We start from the raw sequence: 18,339 nt of genomic DNA on the forward strand, positions 1-18,339 counted from the left end.
GTGTCCATTTCTGCTGGGTTTGGGGTCCAGGACGCCATGCTTGGGGGCAGCACTGTTTATCACAGCCTTGTGCCTAGGCCTCTTCTGTTAACAGACGTGTGGGCAGTTCCCAGTTTGGAACTTCACAAAATAAAGCTGTATTTTGTGTTCACTTCTCTGATGTTTAGACCTAGGATTGCTAGGTCACAGGGTGGTCAAGTGTTTCACTGCCCTGGAAATGGTAAAATAGTTTTCCACAGTTGCTGTGTTTCCTCCACAGTGTGTAAGTTCCTCATGGTCCATATCCTCAGCAGCACATCACATCACGTCAGTGTGCCCTCCCGTGAGTGGGCCACAGTCCTCTGACACTGCTGTGGTTTCTGACAGGAGTGGTGTGGGACAGTGCCCTGGCTGTCTTCCTCTGTGCACCTTCTGCTTGGGTGTCTCGCCTTCTCCTTTCTCTAGTGAGATACCTCTGTCATGCTGATTTGTTTCTCTAGTGAGATAGATACCTCTGTCGTGCTGATTTGTTTCTCTAGTGAGATAGATACCTCTGTCGTGCTGATTTGTTTCTCTAGTGAGATACCTCTGTCGTGCTGATTTGTTTGAGTGAAGAACTCACCTCCACCTGTATGGACACACACATTTTATGATTCATCTATTTATTTTACATCTGAGCTACAGCCTCCCCTTCCCATCCTCCCCTCCCAGTCCCTCCCCCCGATTCCTCCCTTCCATCCCCCCAATCCCTTACTCTCCCGTCTCCATCCAGGAAAGAGCAGGTCTCCCATGAATATTAGTAAAATGCAGCGTACATGTCAAGTTGCAGTAGACTGAGCATGTGCCGTGTTTTAAGGCTGGGAAAATTGACCCAGTGTGATGAGTAGGGTCCCTAAACCAGGAAAAGAGTCAGAGACAGCTCCTGTTCCTGCTGTTGGAGGAGCTGACAGCTGTCACATGTATGCAAAGTGCCTAGGTCAGTACCATGCAGGCTGCCTGGTGTCCATTCCGCCTCTGCGAACTCCTGTGAGCCCAGCTTAGCTGATTGTGTGAGCCTTCCCATGGTGGCCTTGACCCCTCTGGTTTCTCCACTCCTTCCTTCTTCCTCTCTTCTGTAGGATTTCTGCCTAACGTTTGCCTGTGGGTCTCTGCATCTGCCTCCATCAGTTGCTGAATGACGCCTCTCTATTGACATCTGGGCTAGGCACCAGTCTGGTCACGGGAGATGGCCACTTCAGGCCTGTTACCCACTCTTGCCAGGAATCTAAGCTGGGGTGCTCTCCGTGGGCTTCTGGGAGATTCCCCTGAACCAGGCTTGCACCCGACCCCAAAATGTCCCCCAGCAGTCTCCCTCAGCACTCTCCCCTACACACACCCCCATCTGATGCTCAAGTTCCCCACACTCACTCTCTTCTATTTCCCCCTCCCAGGGAGATGGGGCGTCCCCCATGAACTCTCCTTACCTAGGCTCTCTGGGCCTGTGGATTGTAGCATAGTTACCCTTTCTTAACAGCTAATATCCACTTGAGTGAGCACGTCTCATGTTTGTCTTTCTGGTTTATCTCACTCAGAATGATTTCTTTTCTAGTTCCATCCATTTGTCTTCAAATTTCCTCTTGTCCTTGTTTGTTTGTTTTGGTCTGGTTTGGCTTTTCGTAACAGGGTTTCTCTTAACATGTCCTTGTTTTTAACAGCTGAGTAATACTCCATTGTATACGTGGACCACATTTTCTTTATCCATTCTTCAGTTGAGGGTCTTCTAGGTTGTTTCCAGGTTCTGGCTATCACAAATACAGCTGCCGTGAACATAGTTGATTGAACAGCTGTCCTTGTGGTGTGATTGAGCATCCTTTGGGTACCTGCCCAAGAGTGGTATAGCGGGGGCTTGCGGTAGGTTAGTTCCCAATTTTCTGAGGAACCACCACATTGACTTCCAAAGCGGCTTACAAGTTTGCACTCCCACCAGCGACGGAGAATTGCTCCCCTTGCTCCACATCCTTTCCAGTGAGTTCTGATCTTGGCCATTCTGACATGGGTAAAATAGAATCTCAGAGACATTTCCGTGATGGCTAAGGATGTTGAACATCTCCTCAAATGTTTCTCTACCATTTGAGATTCTTGTTGAGAATTATGTTTATATCTGCACCCCATTTTTAAATTGGATTATATGGTTTGTTGATAATCTAGTTTCAGCCCCCTGTCAGATGTGGGGTTGGTGAAGAACTTTTCCCATTCTGTAAGCTGCCATTTTGTCCTCCTGATGGGTCCTTTGCCTTACAGAAACTTTTCAATTTCATGAGGTCCTGTGTGTTAATTGTCAGTCTTGGTGCCTGTGCTATTGTTCTGTTTGTGAAGTTGTCTCCTGGGCCAGCGCATTTGAGAGTATTTTTCACTTTCTCTTCTCTGGGTTCAGTGTATCTGTATTTATGTTGAGGTCTTTGATCCACTTGTACTTGAGTTTGTGCAGGGTGATGAATATAGATCAATTTGCATTCTTCTATATGCCGACATCCAGTTAGACCAGCACCATTTGTTGAAGATGCTTTCTTTTTTTCATTGTATAATTTTGGCTTCTTTGTTGAAAATCAGGTGTCCATAGGTGATGCACAGTTTTTTTAAGCAAAAAATATTTTTCTATATTCTAGAAATTTTTATTGCTTTGCCTCTGACAGTACATATACAATCCATCATTTTTCCCTTTGTGGATGCCCAGTTGGCCTTGTACTTTCTCCATTATCCTACATGTCACAAATCATCACCTTAGCAGGTGTGGGTATGTCTGGAATATGCGTTGTCTGCTCAGTAAAGTTGGTCCATTCTGGTCTCAGCACCAAAGGGTCTGTGATCTTGGAGGAAAGATAAATCTCCCCACTTTGTTTATTATAGATCCCCTAAAAATAGCTATTTTATCAAAGAACTTTATCCTCCCTCCCTCTCTCTCTCCCCTCCCCCTCTCCTTTTCTTTTCCTTCCTTCCTTCCTTCCTTCCTTCCTTCCTTCCTTCCTTCCTTCCTTCCTTCCTTCCTTCCTTCCTTTCCTGAAATTTAGTTTGCTTTTAAATAATGAACAGAGAGTAAATTTGGGAGGGTTGTGAATTGTCCTGGTCTCATGCAGGTAACCACAGCTGCCCTGGACTCATGAGTGGGATAGCCATATTATGTCCAGAGGACAGTATCAACATAGTTTTTCTATGATTTTTTTTATTCTGTTTTCTCTACATTTAAATGTTAAACTAACTTCACATTTCTGGAGCTGGTTTAATTTGGTCAGCATATATTATATATACATGGTGGATTTGATAGGTGAATATTTAGTTAGGGTTTTTGCATCTGTGTTTGTGAGTGGGATTACCTTGAATTTGTTTTTCTTCCCCGCCCCCAACTTCACCCTCTCAGGGTTCTGACTGGGCCTAAGAATTAGGTCAATGTTGCTGTGCAGTGGTAGCCCAAACCTTTAATCCCAGCACTCAGATGCAGAGGCAGGCAGATCTCTGTGAGTTCGAGGCCAGCCTGATGTACAAGAGCTAGTTCCAGGATAGGCTCCAAAGCTACAGAGAAACCCTGTCTCCAAAAAAGAAAAGAAAAGAAAAAAAATTAGGTCAATGTAAAAAAGGTGTTACTGATTTTAAATGCGGTTTTATCTTCATGGTGCTGGGTGCTGGAGAGAACCCTGGGCTTCAGAGTGGCCCTGCCTCTGAGCTCTGCCCTCGGCCCTGCTCTTCTTGTCTCTTAATGGCCTTTCCATTTCCTGAGCATTTGTGCCCAGCTGAAATTACTTCTTTTTCTAATATTTGGTAACATCTCTGGGATGTTCTTTTATAAAGAAGTTAGAAAATTATGAATTTTTTAAACTCTGTCATTCTGCTGTGAGCTCTGTAGTTGAGGTAAGTAGCTGCTCTGGGTGCATGGGGGGATCCATGCGTTGTAAGCGAGTGGCTACTGCGCGGCCTGTTCATGTGTGTTATATAGTTCGTGTGTGTGACAGTGTGTGTGATAGTTCATGTGTGTGATAGTTCATGTGTGTGATAGTTTGTGTGTGTTATATAGTTCGTGTGTGATAGTTCGTGTGTGTGATAGTTCGTGTGTGTGATAGTTTGTGTGTTATATAGTTCGTGTGTGTGATAGTTCGTGTGTGTGATAGTTCGTGTGTGTGATAGCTCATGTGTGTGATAGTTCATGTGTGTGATAGTTCATGTGTGTGATAGTTTGTGTGTGTTATATAGTTCGTGTGTGTGATAGTTCGTGTGTGTGATAGTTCGTGTGTGTGATAGTTTGTGTGTGTGATAGTTCGTGTGTGTGATAGTTCATGTGTGTGATAGTTTGTGTGTTATATAGTTCGTGTGTGTGATAGTTCGTGTGTGTGATAGTTCTTGTGTGTGATAGTTCGTGTGTGTGATAGTTCGTGTGTGTGATAGTTCGTGTGTGTTATATAGTTCGTGTGTGATAGTTCGTGTGTGTGATAGTTCGTGTGTGTGATAGTTCGTGTGTGTGATAGTTCGTGTGTGTGATAGTTCGTGTGTGTTATATAGTTCGTGTGTGATAGTTCGTGTGTGATAGTTCGTGTGTGATAGTTCGTGTGTGATAGTTCATGTGTGATAATTCATGTGTGTGATAGTTCGTGTGTGTGATAGTTTGTGTGTGTGATAGTTCGTGTGTGTGATAGTTCGTGTGTGTGATAGTTCGTGTGTGTTATATAGTTCGTGTGTGTTACATAGTTTGTGTGTGTGATAGTTTGTGTGTGTGATAGTTTGTGTGTGTGATAGTTTGTGTGTGTGATAGTTCGTGTGTGTGATAGTTCGTGTGTGTGATAGTTCGTGTGTGTTATATAGTTCGTGTGTGTTACATAGTCCGTGTGTGTGATAGTTCATGTGTGTGATAGTTCGTGTGTGTGATAGTTCGTGTGTGATAGTTCGTGTGTGTGATAGTTTGTGTGTGTTATATAGTTCGTGGGTGTTATATAGTTCGTGTGTGTGATAGTTCGTGTGTGTGATAGTTTGTGTGTGTTATATAGTTCGTGTGTGTGATAGTTCATGTGTGTTATATAGTTCGTGTGTGATAGTTCATGTGTGTGATAGTGCATCCTTGGCGCAGAGAACTCACCTCTTCGAGATCTTATGGTAGTAGCGTAGTTAAATCATGGGACAGCTGTTGCTGGACTAACCAGCCTTAGATGCAGCCAGTGTTTCCCTGCTTCCCCTGTGCCACCAGCCTGGCTTCTGTTACAGAATAGCCTGCTCTGTGGGCTGTCTGGTCCTAACTGGATAAATGAGTGGCCCAGTGACTTTTAAATGCCCTTCAACCTGGAGATTATATCACCCTGAGCCAATTAAATCTCAGCAAGAACAAGAACGTCTTGAGTGCCCTCTTAATAGTGTATGTTATCTCAGAAGAAAAACTGTCTTTGTCCTCAAAGCTCAGGATTTGTTGGTGAGCCGGGATGAACAGCACATGCACCCCAGATGCCTGAGCTGTGTAGTAAAAGGGAGACGGTACACAGAAGTGTATTGAGAAGGAACATGCCTTGGTATTGTGTGTGTGTGTGTGTGTGTGTGTGTGTGTGCATCCATGTGTGTGAGTGTGGATACATCCATGTGTGCATATCTGTGTGTGAGTGTGTGTTGTACATCTGTGTGTTGTCCGTTTGTATGTGTATGTCCACGTGTGTATATGTCTCTGTGTATTGTACATTCATGTGTGTACATTCGTGTGTGTGTGTGTGTGTGTGTGTGTGTGTGTGTGTGTGTATGTGTGCGCATCCGTGAAAGGAAGCCACTGAAGCAGGGCAAAGGTGAGCATGTTCACAGGAAAGGAGTGTCAGGAGTGGACAGCCGTCTGGTCTGAACTGCCTGGCTAAGTTAATGCACTGGGCCAGGTCTATCAGACATGGTGTTTCCTTCAGCAAGTCCAGCCTGGTGGTAGCATGGGCCACCTAGATTTGGCAAGCTCAGAATAGCATAGGTGTCATAGAACAACTAAGGTGTCAACTGTGATTCTTTTCTCATGTCACAGTGGAGTAAAACTTTTCCATGGGAGAGTCCTCAGCCAGACTTCTAGCCACATCTCTGTGCAGTGGCCCGGATGGGGCTGCTTGTCTGTACTCTGCGGTGTTGGAGGCTGCGGTAGAGGTTGTAGCTCTTCACTGGCCACGTCTGACGGGTTCCAGTTTTGTTCGTGGTTAGCTCACAAGGTCGCAGTGAGGCTGAGACTGTCTACACAGTGCTCCCCAGTGTGCTTAAAGTGTTGTCGTGGCATTGGAACAACTCAGCACAATAATGGCTGTCTAATATTTGACAAATAAAATCCAATGTACATTTTACCAAAAAAGTTTAAATTGTCTACAGAATAATAAAAACACTGACAGTAACCTAAATGAGCTACAGAATATTTCCAGGCTGCGGTTTATTCTTGATCGTCTGCAGATTGACAGCCCAAGCACTGAACCTGAACGGCTGTCTCACCACGTCCTTCCGTTGGATGCACCAAAGGAGCCTGGGAACATGACTGGCGTGTGAAAGGCTTTGGATACAAGTCTGTATCTGTACAAATCTTCTAAAATCGGCCTTTAAATGCTTAGTGAGCTTACCAAAGCGCTTGCTGCGTGCATCCCTTTTCTGTTCTGGTTCGTTTGAGCTGACTGACTGGAGAGAAGTCCCAGGCGGAGAAGGACTGGGAAGACAGATCAATAGCTCTGCTCGGAGACCGAGTTGAATGTATGTGTATGAAATTTATCTCATGACATAGAGCAGTTAAATTCTATGAAGTGAGACTTAAGGTGCAGCGGTGGCCACTGTCCCCTGTGTGTGACAGACGCTCAGACGTTGAGCCTTTGATCACCTGGTATTGATTACTGTAGGCCATGCTGCAGCTAATTTTATATCCTTCATGGATTCTTGGGCGCCATCAGAGTCTCCAGTGGTCACGACGCATTGTTTTTAAGTGGGGAACAATTAGGTTAGGGTGAGACTTGAACTAAGGGAAATTAAGTTTCTATAAAGAATAACATAAAATTTGCTTTGCATCTTATGAATATGCATTTTATTCCTTTCAACAAGGTAGCATTTGACCTATAAGACATACACTGTAATTTATGATTTTTTTTTTAGTTATTTATATAGGTGTTTCGCCTACTTATGTCTGTCTGTACAACACTGTACCTGGTGCCCTCTGAGTCCAGAAGAGGGCATCAGATCTACTGGGATTTGAATCATAGACTTGCAAACCGCCATGTGGGTGCTAGGAGTTAACTAGGCGCTGAACTGCGGAACCGTGTTTCCAACACCTGTAATCTGTATTTTATTGAAAAATAATAGTAATGATTGTTCAGAGCTGTTGTGGCTGTTGCCTCCATGGCTATGCCGTCTTTTCTTGATTGATTTTTCAGAGCTGTTGTGGCTGTTGCCTCCATGGCTATACCATCTTTTCTTGATTGATTTTTGGCAGATAAAATAACACAAGAAGATATTGAAGGCGTTCTGCAGAAGTTCACTGGGAATATAATGCAAGTCCCCCCACTGTAAGTTCAGTTACTGGATTTCTGTTTAATTTATCATCTATAGGTTACAATCAATAATTAGAATAAAGTGGGCTTTTCTTTTGCTCTGTTTCAATCTGGACATTGTAAATAATCAGAAAGAGATGAGCAGATTCAGCCTGGATGCAGAGCTTTGGTCCCGAGACAGAAGTGCATTTGATCTGTGCTGGGCGTTAGCACAGCCTGGTCCCTCTGTGTCCCATCTCACCGACTCTGTGTGCAGATATCAGGCAGTGGCAGACCCAGAGATGTCACTTTTCCTAAATTTACAGCCAAAGGGCTGTGTTAAAGCAAGAGGCCTGTGTCAGAGTCCTAATGTGTGCTCTCCTCCCCCACCCGAGTTCTGACAGCCTATCCAGCAGAGAAAAGTCGTAACTTTGTAAAATGTGAGCATCAACTGCCTTACCACGCGTCTTGGTGCACTAGGGTGTCTGTGACAGAGCCCCACAGACTCGGGGCTGCACCCGTGGTCCTGCTACATCCAGCCTGAGGTGTTGCTGAATTGTTCGCCAGTGAGAGCCTGCCTTCTCCCAGATGCTGCCCCTGGTGAGGCAGAGGGATGAAGGCATCTGTCTGGGGCAACAACTTCTTCCTGAGGGCTCTGGGCTATATGACCTGGTCACCCTTCAGAGGCCTCTCTTCCTAATGCCGTCATCTTGGTATTGAGAGTTTGAGCAGGTGACTGGGAGGGGAGGCACTCGGCCACAGCCTCTCTTAGTCACATCTGTGTGTGCCTTAGTAGGCCACACCAGGATACGTCACTGACAGTTCGTTAGGATTTAGATTTTATCAATATTAGAAATTTTGCTTTTGTTTTTGCCATAAACATTGAACTGTATCCGTGGAGATACGTTTCTTCAAGATTTTTCTCAAACATAAAACTTTGAAACTTTTAGCAAAATCTGCATAAAATGTTTTAATCATTTGTTAGACTAAGTTAAACCTCTATGTTTATTTATGTGGACAGCCGTAGCATTTTCTGTGGTTATTCATGAGTCTGTGGTGTCACGAGACTTCAGAACACAAAGCTCTGTTTACTGTGAGACATTTTCCAGGGAGAAGCTGCTGCTTCTGGGTTGGGGGCTAGTGAAGGGAGCTGCCAGGGTCATCTCCAGAAAAGCTGAGGAGGAAGATGGGTGCTGCCCCCTGTTTATACCCTTCGCAGAGACAGGAGTAGACCAGGAGAGAGGGCTAGCTTTGGAAGGGTCTTCAGGGTAAGGAGCTGCTCATCGTCCTCCACCCCTCTGGGAGTTACCTGCTCAGCCCCCACCACCTCTCTCACTCACTCTCTTCACTAAGCTATTCTGCGCTGAAGAAGGATGGCCAAAGGCTTTCGACGTTAATGAAGAGAGGCGAAGCGGTTGAGGCCAGACCTGCCAGACCAGTGACTGTCTACAGCATCTCCCTCCTGAGGTTCCAGCCACCGCTCTTCACATTAGGTAGGATGGAGAGCGTCGGAATCGTCTGCTTTGCACGTATCTTTACTTTGTGTTTGGCTAATGCTGGAGAAGAGCTGTTTGTTGGTTCCTGGCCACCCGGCTAGCTTAGACCCGAATTAATCACACAGAAACTGTATTAATTAAAACACTGCTTGGCCAATTAGCTCTAACTTCTTATTAGCTAACCCTTACATTTTAATTTAACCCATTTCTAGTAATCTGTGCATCACCATGAGGTTGTGACCTACCAGCAAAGTTTCAGCACATCTATCTCCTGCAGCTCCATGGCTTCTCCCTCTGACTCTGCCTTCTTCCTCCCAGCATTCAGTTTAGTTTTCTCCGCCTACCTAAGTTCTGCTCTATCAACAGGCCAAGGCAGTTTCTTTATTCATTAATCAATAAAAGCAACACAGAGACAGAAGGACCTCCCGCATCAGGTCTTTTTACATAGAGTGGATCCTTTTGGTCTTGGAATATTTTTAACTATAAGAAAATTTTATGGTCTGATTTCATGAGGTAAATAAAACTGACTCTATAGAGGTTCTGAAACATGTAACTGGGCTAATTTCCAGATGTTTTGTGGTCATTTTACTATAAACTTGGGAGTAAAATACTTTAGATCTCTTCAGAGAAGTAGGTAGGGAATGTGTGTTTTCAAGATCTTAAAGTTGGAGGCTGGAGAGACGGCTCAGCGGTTAAAAGCATCGGCTGCTTTTCCAGAGGACCTGTGTTTGATTCCCAGCACCCACATGGTGACTCTCAACCTTTCGTAACTCTTAGTCTCAGAGGTTCCCACACCTTTTCTGACCTCCTTGAGTACCACATACACACATGATACTCAGACATACATGCAAATAAATTCCCCACGCATGTAACAATAGAAATAAATATAAATTCATTTTTATCTTACATATACTTTTCCTTCCATTTTGATTCATACTTTATGCATTTCATTTTAGAATAAATGTTGATCTGCCCCTTTAAAGCACAGCATGTTTAGTTTTGGGATAAAAGGTTGTGTTCATCCCTTCTCTGTGACCTGCACGTTAGCACCAACGATGTAAGATACGGGGGAAACGGGAGACAGAAGTGTTGTTGGACACCTGCTCACAGTTTGAGTTCAGGTCATCAATTTGAGCATGTGATCTGTATTTGAAGTAGATTTAAAATAAAAAAAACCCTTGTTTATATAATTTAAAAAATGTTTACGTAGTTTTAAAAATGTGGTTGTTAGTCCCCGGGCTCCTTGAAATCCATCCAGCCCTTAATTTCAGTCATTGTGGCTAGAATCCCTTCAGTCGGTGTTTCTCCAGCGCTCCCTTCCCTCACCGTCCCTGCTTCTCCTTGGCGTCCTTATTCCAGGTGTAGCAAGTGCCTGCAGAGGTGGCACGGTAAGAAAACAGGCTTGCTTACGCTCACGCTTCCCGATTCTAACCGGCTTGACAAATAATGAAGAAAAACCTACCGTTCACTCTGTGAAAGCGCAGCCCCCTCTTTGGCAGGGCAGACAGACGCCCTGAACGATCATGGTTTCCTGGCTGCGCGTCAGTCAGAAGTGCCTCGTGGTACTGACTGGAGAGTGAGGAAGGGCAGGTGTGAGCAGCTCGTGGTCCCAGGCTTTGCTTCATCTTGCCTCAGTAGCCCCCAGCTGAGGGCTGTAGGGAAGAATTAAAGTCCCCAGGGGCTGAGTTTCGATTATTCTTCCAGATCTCTTTATTTGATTGATACAACTAGAAATAATGTGTGCCGTGAGCGTGTAGCCACTCGGGGCGTGGTCAGTCGCTTCCCATAGGCCTTGCTTTCTGCCCAGTGCGTGCAGCCACGCTGATGGGACGCTGTCAGCTTTACAGCACAGTGTGGTTTTAGGTTATTTTATGGTTTTTAGCACCCCAATGTGGTTCTTTTCAATGCCAAAGGGATTTTTTTTGGTGGGTGTTTAGTTAAATTTTTCAAATGTTTTAAAATCTGAAAATACTTAAGAAACCTACAGTTCGTGATAGAAAAGCTGGGATTTCTATTTAAAACCTATTAAGTGAACAAGGCTGAGGTATTGACATGGTATGGCTTGCCAGTTAATTTAAAATGTGTTCATGACTTTCTGCCTGCGCCACACTGACTTTTCAATCTCACACACACATATGCTGCTGGATGAATAATTTATGGGTTAGCACATAAATATTTTATGGCTCGATTGTTTGCATAGTGCGTTCCTACATGTGTTGAAGAACATCATTTTTATGTAAAGTGGATCTCTCAGAGGTCAGCTTTTTACCGTGTCCCTGCTAACGTTCCAGATGTTGAGTGCGGAGGAGGCTTTTACATCAGAAGCTTGGTCAATGACATTGGCAAAGGTAAGCAGAAAAATGAATTATGAATTATCATTTAGAGAGTAATGCTCCTTTTTGATGGGAGAGGGAATTTTCTGTTTTTCGCTTTTCTGAGAAATTGAACTGTTGCTGCTTTTAGCCCAGATGCACTGTGGGTTTATAGGCTGCACTCAGAAGCCCCGGCAGCCGCAGCGAGGCGCTGGTAATGGGGGAGGGCGTGAAACACGTCGAGGGGCAGAAAATGAACACAGTGATAATGGATGAAAAAGACAACTTTTTTTTTTCAAGTAAAAAACATCTTAACTCAAAGCGGGGCTCAGGAACAAAAAGATTATTTACATCGATACAGATCATTTTTTTCTTTAACCTGGAAGCCACAGTCTTAGAAGCACCCAGAAAGTTCTGGTTCTGCCTGTCTGTTCCCTGGTCACGTGACAGTGGACAGGTCACATTGTCCTGTGTGCAGAATAAGGAGGGATATTTACCTCATGGGGTTGCTTCAAGTGCTAAGTGGTTTTGAAAAGCGGGTGTAAGTTTAAACCATGAGACAGTCTTCCCTGCTTCAGCCCTGGTTTACCTCAGCCGCTGGACTCTTGCCTTGGTCCGTCACCCTGGCGTCCGGGTAGCGTTCTGCCGTCTGGAAGTTTGCAGGCTGTGAATACTGCGTAGCTCACCTCACGTTTTCACTTTGGGTATTGTAGAGCTCTCTTCCTGTGCCAACGTGCTGGAGCTGACCCGCACCAAACAGGGGCCATTTACCCTTGAGGAGCATGCCCTCCCTGAAGACAGATGGACCATCGATGACATCACACAGGCCCTTCAGCACTGCCCATCCCTTCTGCCAGAGGAGTCGGCATTTAAAAAGCCAAAATCTGAGAAATCCAATGACCAGGCTTTAAGCTATGAATATATAACTCTAAGCGAGACAAAGAGAGAAGAGGATGCAATTAAGACCCTCTGAGACTGGCCTGGGAAGGTCATTTCCTGGTTGGTGTGTGGACCCTGACCCAGGAGTGGCCGTTTCTTTGCAAGATGTCTTAATGCCGCTCAGTGATGAATGTGATTGGATTCAGATAAATAAGCTTTCTGGATTTGATCTTTTCTTAGTCTTTTTCGTATGAAAAAGTAAACAATTTTCTAATTACGGAAAACAAGCAGTTCTGTTAGTCTCGCAGAAGCAAGTGTACCGAACGTCACGTTTGCTTTGTTTGAACTGCCAGGGGCTCTCACTGCCTCCCACTGCTCTCAGATGCCTTGAGTGTATTTGAAGTGCTCAGTGTTGAACTGTTCTGTTTGCAGAGCTCACGGCTGTTGTGAAGCCCTGTGCTGATTGACTGTAGGCCTCTGTGGCTGTGTTTCTCAGATCTTGACAATGAATATATTTTCCTAATAAATATTCACAAATGCACAAACCTCTGTTCTACCTCTAACAGAATGTAATAGTTTAATATGTGTGTAGTCTCCCATGTAGAGCAGAACTCAGCTCCTGTACCTCTCTCTGTATTGGGGCAGCTATTTCTGTGGTCACCCACATCGTATCAAATTTCTAAAAATGTAGATTTTTAGAATATAAGCTAAAGAATGTATCTTTGGATTAAAATTATCTCCTGCCTGCTCGTCAGTGTGTGTCTGTGCCTCTCGGTGGAGCTCTGGACCCCTGGCATGGTTTCTGTATGGTTTACTCCTTCAGGTGATACTGTGTCATGGGCAGAGCGGTCCAGCATCCTCAGCTCCCATAGCTCCTTCAGGTGATACTGTGTCATGGGGAGAGCGGTCCAGCATCTTCAGCTCCCACAGCTCCTTCAGGTGATTCTGTGTCATGGGGAGAGTGGTCCAGCATCTTCAGCTCCCACAGCTCCTTCAGGTGATTCTGTGTCATGGGGAGAGTGGTCCAGCATCTTCAGCTCCCACAGCTCCTTCAGGTGATTCTGTGTCATGGGGAGAGTGGTCCAGCATCTTCAGCTCCCACAGCTCCTTCAGGTGATTCTGTGTCATGGGGAGAGCGGTCCAGCATCCTCAGCTCCCACAGCTCCTTCAGGTGATTCTGTGTCATGGGCAGAGCGGTCCAGCATCTTCAGCTCCCACAGCTCCTTCAGGTGATTCTGTGTCATGGGCAGAGCGGTCCAGCATCCTCAGCTCCCACAGCTCCTTCAGGTGATACTGTGTCATGGGGAGAGTGGTCCAGCATCTTCAGCTCCCACAGCTCCTTCAGGTGATTCTGTGTCATGGGCAGAGTGGTCCAGCATCCTCAGCTCCCACAGCTCCTTCAGGTGATTCTGTGTCATGGAGAGAGCGGTCCAGCATCCTCAGCTCCCACAACTCCTTCAGGTGATTCTGTGTCATGGGCAGAGCGGTCCAGCATCCTCAGCTCCCACAGCTCCTTCAGGTGATTCTGTGTCATGGGCAGAGTGGTCCAGCATCCTCAGCTCCCACAGCTCCTTCAGGTGATTCTGTGTCATGGAGAGAGCGGTCCAGCATCCTCAGCTCCCACAGCTCCTTCAGGTGATTCTGTGTCATGGGGAGAGCGGTCCAGCATCCTCAGCTCCCACAGCTCCTTCAGGTGATTCTGTGTCATGGGGAGAGCGGTCCAGCATCCTCAGCTCCCACAGCTCCTTCAGGTGATTCTGTGTCATGGGGAGAGCGGTCCAGCATCCTCAGCTCCCACAGCTCCTTCAGGTGATTCTGTGTCATGGGGAGAGCGGTCCAGCATCCTCAGCTCCCACAGCTCCTTCAGGTGATTCTGTGTCATGGGGAGAGCGGTCCAGCATCCTCAGCTCCCACAGCTCCTTCAGGTGATTCTGTGTCATGGGGAGAGCGGTCCAGCATCCTCAGCTCCCACAGCTCCTTCAGGTGATTCTGTGTCATGGGGAGAGCGGTCCAGCATCCTCAGCTCCCACAGCTCCTTCAGGTGATTCTGTGTCATGGGGAGAGCGGTCCAGCATCCTCAGCTCCCACAGCTCCTTCAGGTGATTCTGTGTCATGGGCAGAGTGGTCCAGCATCCTCAGCTCCCACAGCTCTCAAATGCTTGTTTCACAAAACTCAGGAGTTCTCACCCCTTCAATGTGAAAATAGCAAATTTCATGAGTACCTAATTTTTTTGTCATGGGAGTATGTATTGTTCATTTATTTGTGTGTTTTGGGTTCTTGGAAACAAGGTCACCCTAACCCCAGATAGTGGAGTTGGAAATGTGGCTCGGTGGTTAAGAGGACTCATTGCCTTTCCACCGCGCGGCTCCTGTACGCAGACCTGAAGGGACTCAATACCCATGTTTGTCTTGTGGGCAGCTGTGAATGCGATGTCTCCATGCATACACAGATAAAATAGTTACTTTAAAAGGTGTCTAATTAAAGCCAGGATGACTTCACTTGCTGTGTAGCCAGGCTCCTCCTGTTTCCACTCCCAACTGCAGCGATTACAGACATGCACCCTGTGTCATGTGGGGATGGAATGTATCGTGCAGATATGTTCAGCTGCAGCCATTACAGACATGCACCCCTGTGTCATGTGGGAATGTAGTGTATCGTGCAGATATGTTCAACTGCAGCCATTACAGACATACACCCTGTGTCATGTGGGGATGGAATGTATCGTGCAGATATGTTCAGCTGCAGCCATTACAGGTGCACACCCCTGTGTCATGTGGGGATGGAATGTATCGTGCAGATATGTTCAGCTGCACAGCTGCAGCGATTACAGACATGCACCCCTGTGTCATGTGGGGATGGAATGTATCGTGCAGATATGTTCAGCTGCAGCGATTACAGACATGCATCCCTGTGTCATGTGGGGATGTAGTGTATCGTGCAGATATGTTCAGCTGCAGCCATTACAGACATGCACCCCTGTGTCATGTGGGGATGTAGTGTATCGTGCAGATATGTTCAGCTGCAGCCATTACAGACATGCACCCCTGTGTCATGTGGGGATGGAATGTATCGTGCACATATGTTCAGCTGCAGCCATTACAGACATGTACCCCTGTGTCATGTGGGGATGTAGTGTATCGTGCAGATATGTTCAGCTGCAGCCATTACAGACATACACCCTGTGTCATGTGGGGATGTAGTGTATCGTGCAGATATGTTCAGCTGCAGCCATTACAGGTGTGCACCCCTGTGTCATGTGGGGATGGAATGTATCGTGCAGATATGTTCAGCTGCAGCCATTACAGACATGCACCCCTGTGTCATGTGGGGATGTAGTGTATCGTGCAGATATGTTCAACTGCAGCCATTACAGACATACACCCTGTGTCATGTGGGGATGGAATGTATCGTGCAGATATGTTCAGCTGCAGCCATTACAGGTGCACACCCCTGTGTCATGTGGGGATGGAATGTATCGTGCAGATATGTTCAGCTGCAGCGATTACAGACATGCACCCCTGTGTCATGTGGGGATGGAATGTATCGTGCAGATATGTTCAGCTGCAGCGATTACAGACATGCATCCCTGTGTCATGTGGGGATGTAGTGTATCGTGCAGATATGTTCAGCTGCAGCCATTAGAGGTGTGCACCCCTGTGTCATGTGGGGATGGAATGTATCGTGCAGATATGTTCAGCTGCAGCCATTACAGACGCACACCCCTGTATCATGTGGGGATGGAATGTATCGTGCAGATATGTTCAGCTGCAGCGATTACAGACATGCACCCCTGTGTCATGTGGGGATGTAGTGTATCGTGCAGATATGTTCAGCTGCAGCGATTACAGACATACACCCCTGTGCAGTATCGTGTAGTGTATCGTGCAGATATGTTCAGCTGCAGCCATTACAGACATGCACCCCTGTGTCATGTGGGGATGGAATGTATCGTGCAGATATGTTCAGCTGCAGCGATTACAGGCATGCACCCCTGTGTCATGTGGGGATGTAGTGTATCGTGCAGATATGTTCAGCTGCAGCCATTACAGACATGCACCCCTGTGTCATGTGGGGATGTAGTGTATCGTGCAGATATGTTCAGCTGCAGCGATTACAGACATGCACCCCTGTGTCATGTGGGGATGTAGTGTATCGTGCAGATATGTTCAGCTGCAGCGATTACAGACATGCACCCCTATGTCATGTGGGGATGTAGTGTATCGTGCAGATATGTTCAGCTGCAGCGATTACAGACATGCACCCCTGTGTCATGTGGGGATGTAGTGTATCGTGCAGATATGTTCAACTGCAGCCATTACAGACATACACCCTGTGTCATGTGGGGATGGAATGTATCGTGCAGATATGTTCAGCTGCAGCCATTACAGGTGCACACCCCTGTGTCATGTGGGGATGGAATGTATCGTGCAGATATGTTCAGCTGCACAGCTGCAGCGATTACAGACATGCACCCCTGTGTCATGTGGGGATGGAATGTATCGTGCAGATATGTTCAGCTGCAGCGATTACAGACATGCATCCCTGTGTCATGTGGGGATGTAGTGTATCGTGCAGATATGTTCAGCTGCAGCCATTACAGACATGCACCCCTGTGTCATGTGGGGATGTAGTGTATCGTGCAGATATGTTCAGCTGCAGCCATTACAGACATGCACCCCTGTGTCATGTGGGGATGGAATGTATCGTGCACATATGTTCAGCTGCAGCCATTACAGACATGTACCCCTGTGTCATGTGGGGATGTAGTGTATCGTGCAGATATGTTCAGCTGCAGCCATTACAGACATACACCCTGTGTCATGTGGGGATGTAGTGTATCGTGCAGATATGTTCAGCTGCAGCCATTACAGGTGTGCACCCCTGTGTCATGTGGGGATGGAATGTATCGTGCAGATATGTTCAGCTGCAGCCATTACAGACATGCACCCCTGTGTCATGTGGGGATGTAGTGTATCGTGCAGATATGTTCAACTGCAGCCATTACAGACATACACCCTGTGTCATGTGGGGATGGAATGTATCGTGCAGATATGTTCAGCTGCAGCCATTACAGGTGCACACCCCTGTGTCATGTGGGGATGGAATGTATCGTGCAGATATGTTCAGCTGCAGCGATTACAGACATGCACCCCTGTGTCATGTGGGGATGGAATGTATCGTGCAGATATGTTCAGCTGCAGCGATTACAGACATGCATCCCTGTGTCATGTGGGGATGTAGTGTATCGTGCAGATATGTTCAGCTGCAGCCATTAGAGGTGTGCACCCCTGTGTCATGTGGGGATGGAATGTATCGTGCAGATATGTTCAGCTGCAGCCATTACAGACGCACACCCCTGTATCATGTGGGGATGGAATGTATCGTGCAGATATGTTCAGCTGCAGCGATTACAGACATGCACCCCTGTGTCATGTGGGGATGTAGTGTATCGTGCAGATATGTTCAGCTGCAGCGATTACAGACATACACCCCTGTGCAGTATCGTGTAGTGTATCGTGCAGATATGTTCAGCTGCAGCCATTACAGACATGCACCCCTGTGTCATGTGGGGATGGAATGTATCGTGCAGATATGTTCAGCTGCAGCGATTACAGGCATGCACCCCTGTGTCATGTGGGGATGTAGTGTATCGTGCAGATATGTTCAGCTGCAGCCATTACAGACATGCACCCCTGTGTCATGTGGGGATGTAGTGTATCGTGCAGATATGTTCAGCTGCAGCGATTACAGACATGCACCCCTGTGTCATGTGGGGATGTAGTGTATCGTGCAGATATGTTCAGCTGCAGCGATTACAGACATGCACCCCTATGTCATGTGGGGATGTAGTGTATCGTGCAGATATGTTCAGCTGCAGCGATTACAGACATGCACCCCTGTGTCATGTGGGGATGTAGTGTATCGTGCAGATATGTTCAACTGCAGCCATTACAGACATACACCCTGTGTCATGTGGGGATGGAATGTATCGTGCAGATATGTTCAGCTGCAGCCATTACAGGTGCACACCCCTGTGTCATGTGGGGATGGAATGTATCGTGCAGATATGTTCAGCTGCAGCGATTACAGACATGCACCCCTGTGTCATGTGGGGATAGAATGTATCGTGCAGATATGTTCAGCTGCAGCGATTACAGACATGCATCCCTGTGTCATGTGGGGATGTAGTGTATCGT

General features: G+C 46.5%; 1 protein-coding gene across 2 annotated transcripts in view; it reads left to right on the plus strand.

Annotated features, from left to right (window-relative positions):
• The window catches only part of Trub1 (TruB pseudouridine synthase family member 1), a 100,870-nt gene that overhangs the window by 24,232 nt on the left and 58,299 nt on the right, over positions 1-18,339 (plus strand). The window contains exons 5-8 of one of the 2 annotated variants that reach the window (XM_075974526.1): positions 7,418-7,490; positions 8,808-8,947; positions 11,242-11,298; positions 11,976-12,890. In XM_075974526.1, coding sequence (XP_075830641.1) covers positions 7,418-7,490; positions 8,808-8,947; positions 11,242-11,298; positions 11,976-12,235 — 530 coding nt within the window. In that variant the 3' untranslated portion in view covers positions 12,236-12,890. Of the gene's footprint in view, positions 1-7,417; positions 7,491-8,807; positions 8,948-11,241; positions 11,299-11,975; positions 12,891-18,339 lie in introns of those variants that run through there. The other variant, XM_075974527.1, reaches the window with a different exon arrangement.

The sequence above is a fragment of the Microtus pennsylvanicus genome, chromosome 5 (genome assembly GCF_037038515.1).
Source record: "Microtus pennsylvanicus isolate mMicPen1 chromosome 5, mMicPen1.hap1, whole genome shotgun sequence".
NCBI lineage: Eukaryota > Metazoa > Chordata > Mammalia > Rodentia > Cricetidae > Microtus > Microtus pennsylvanicus.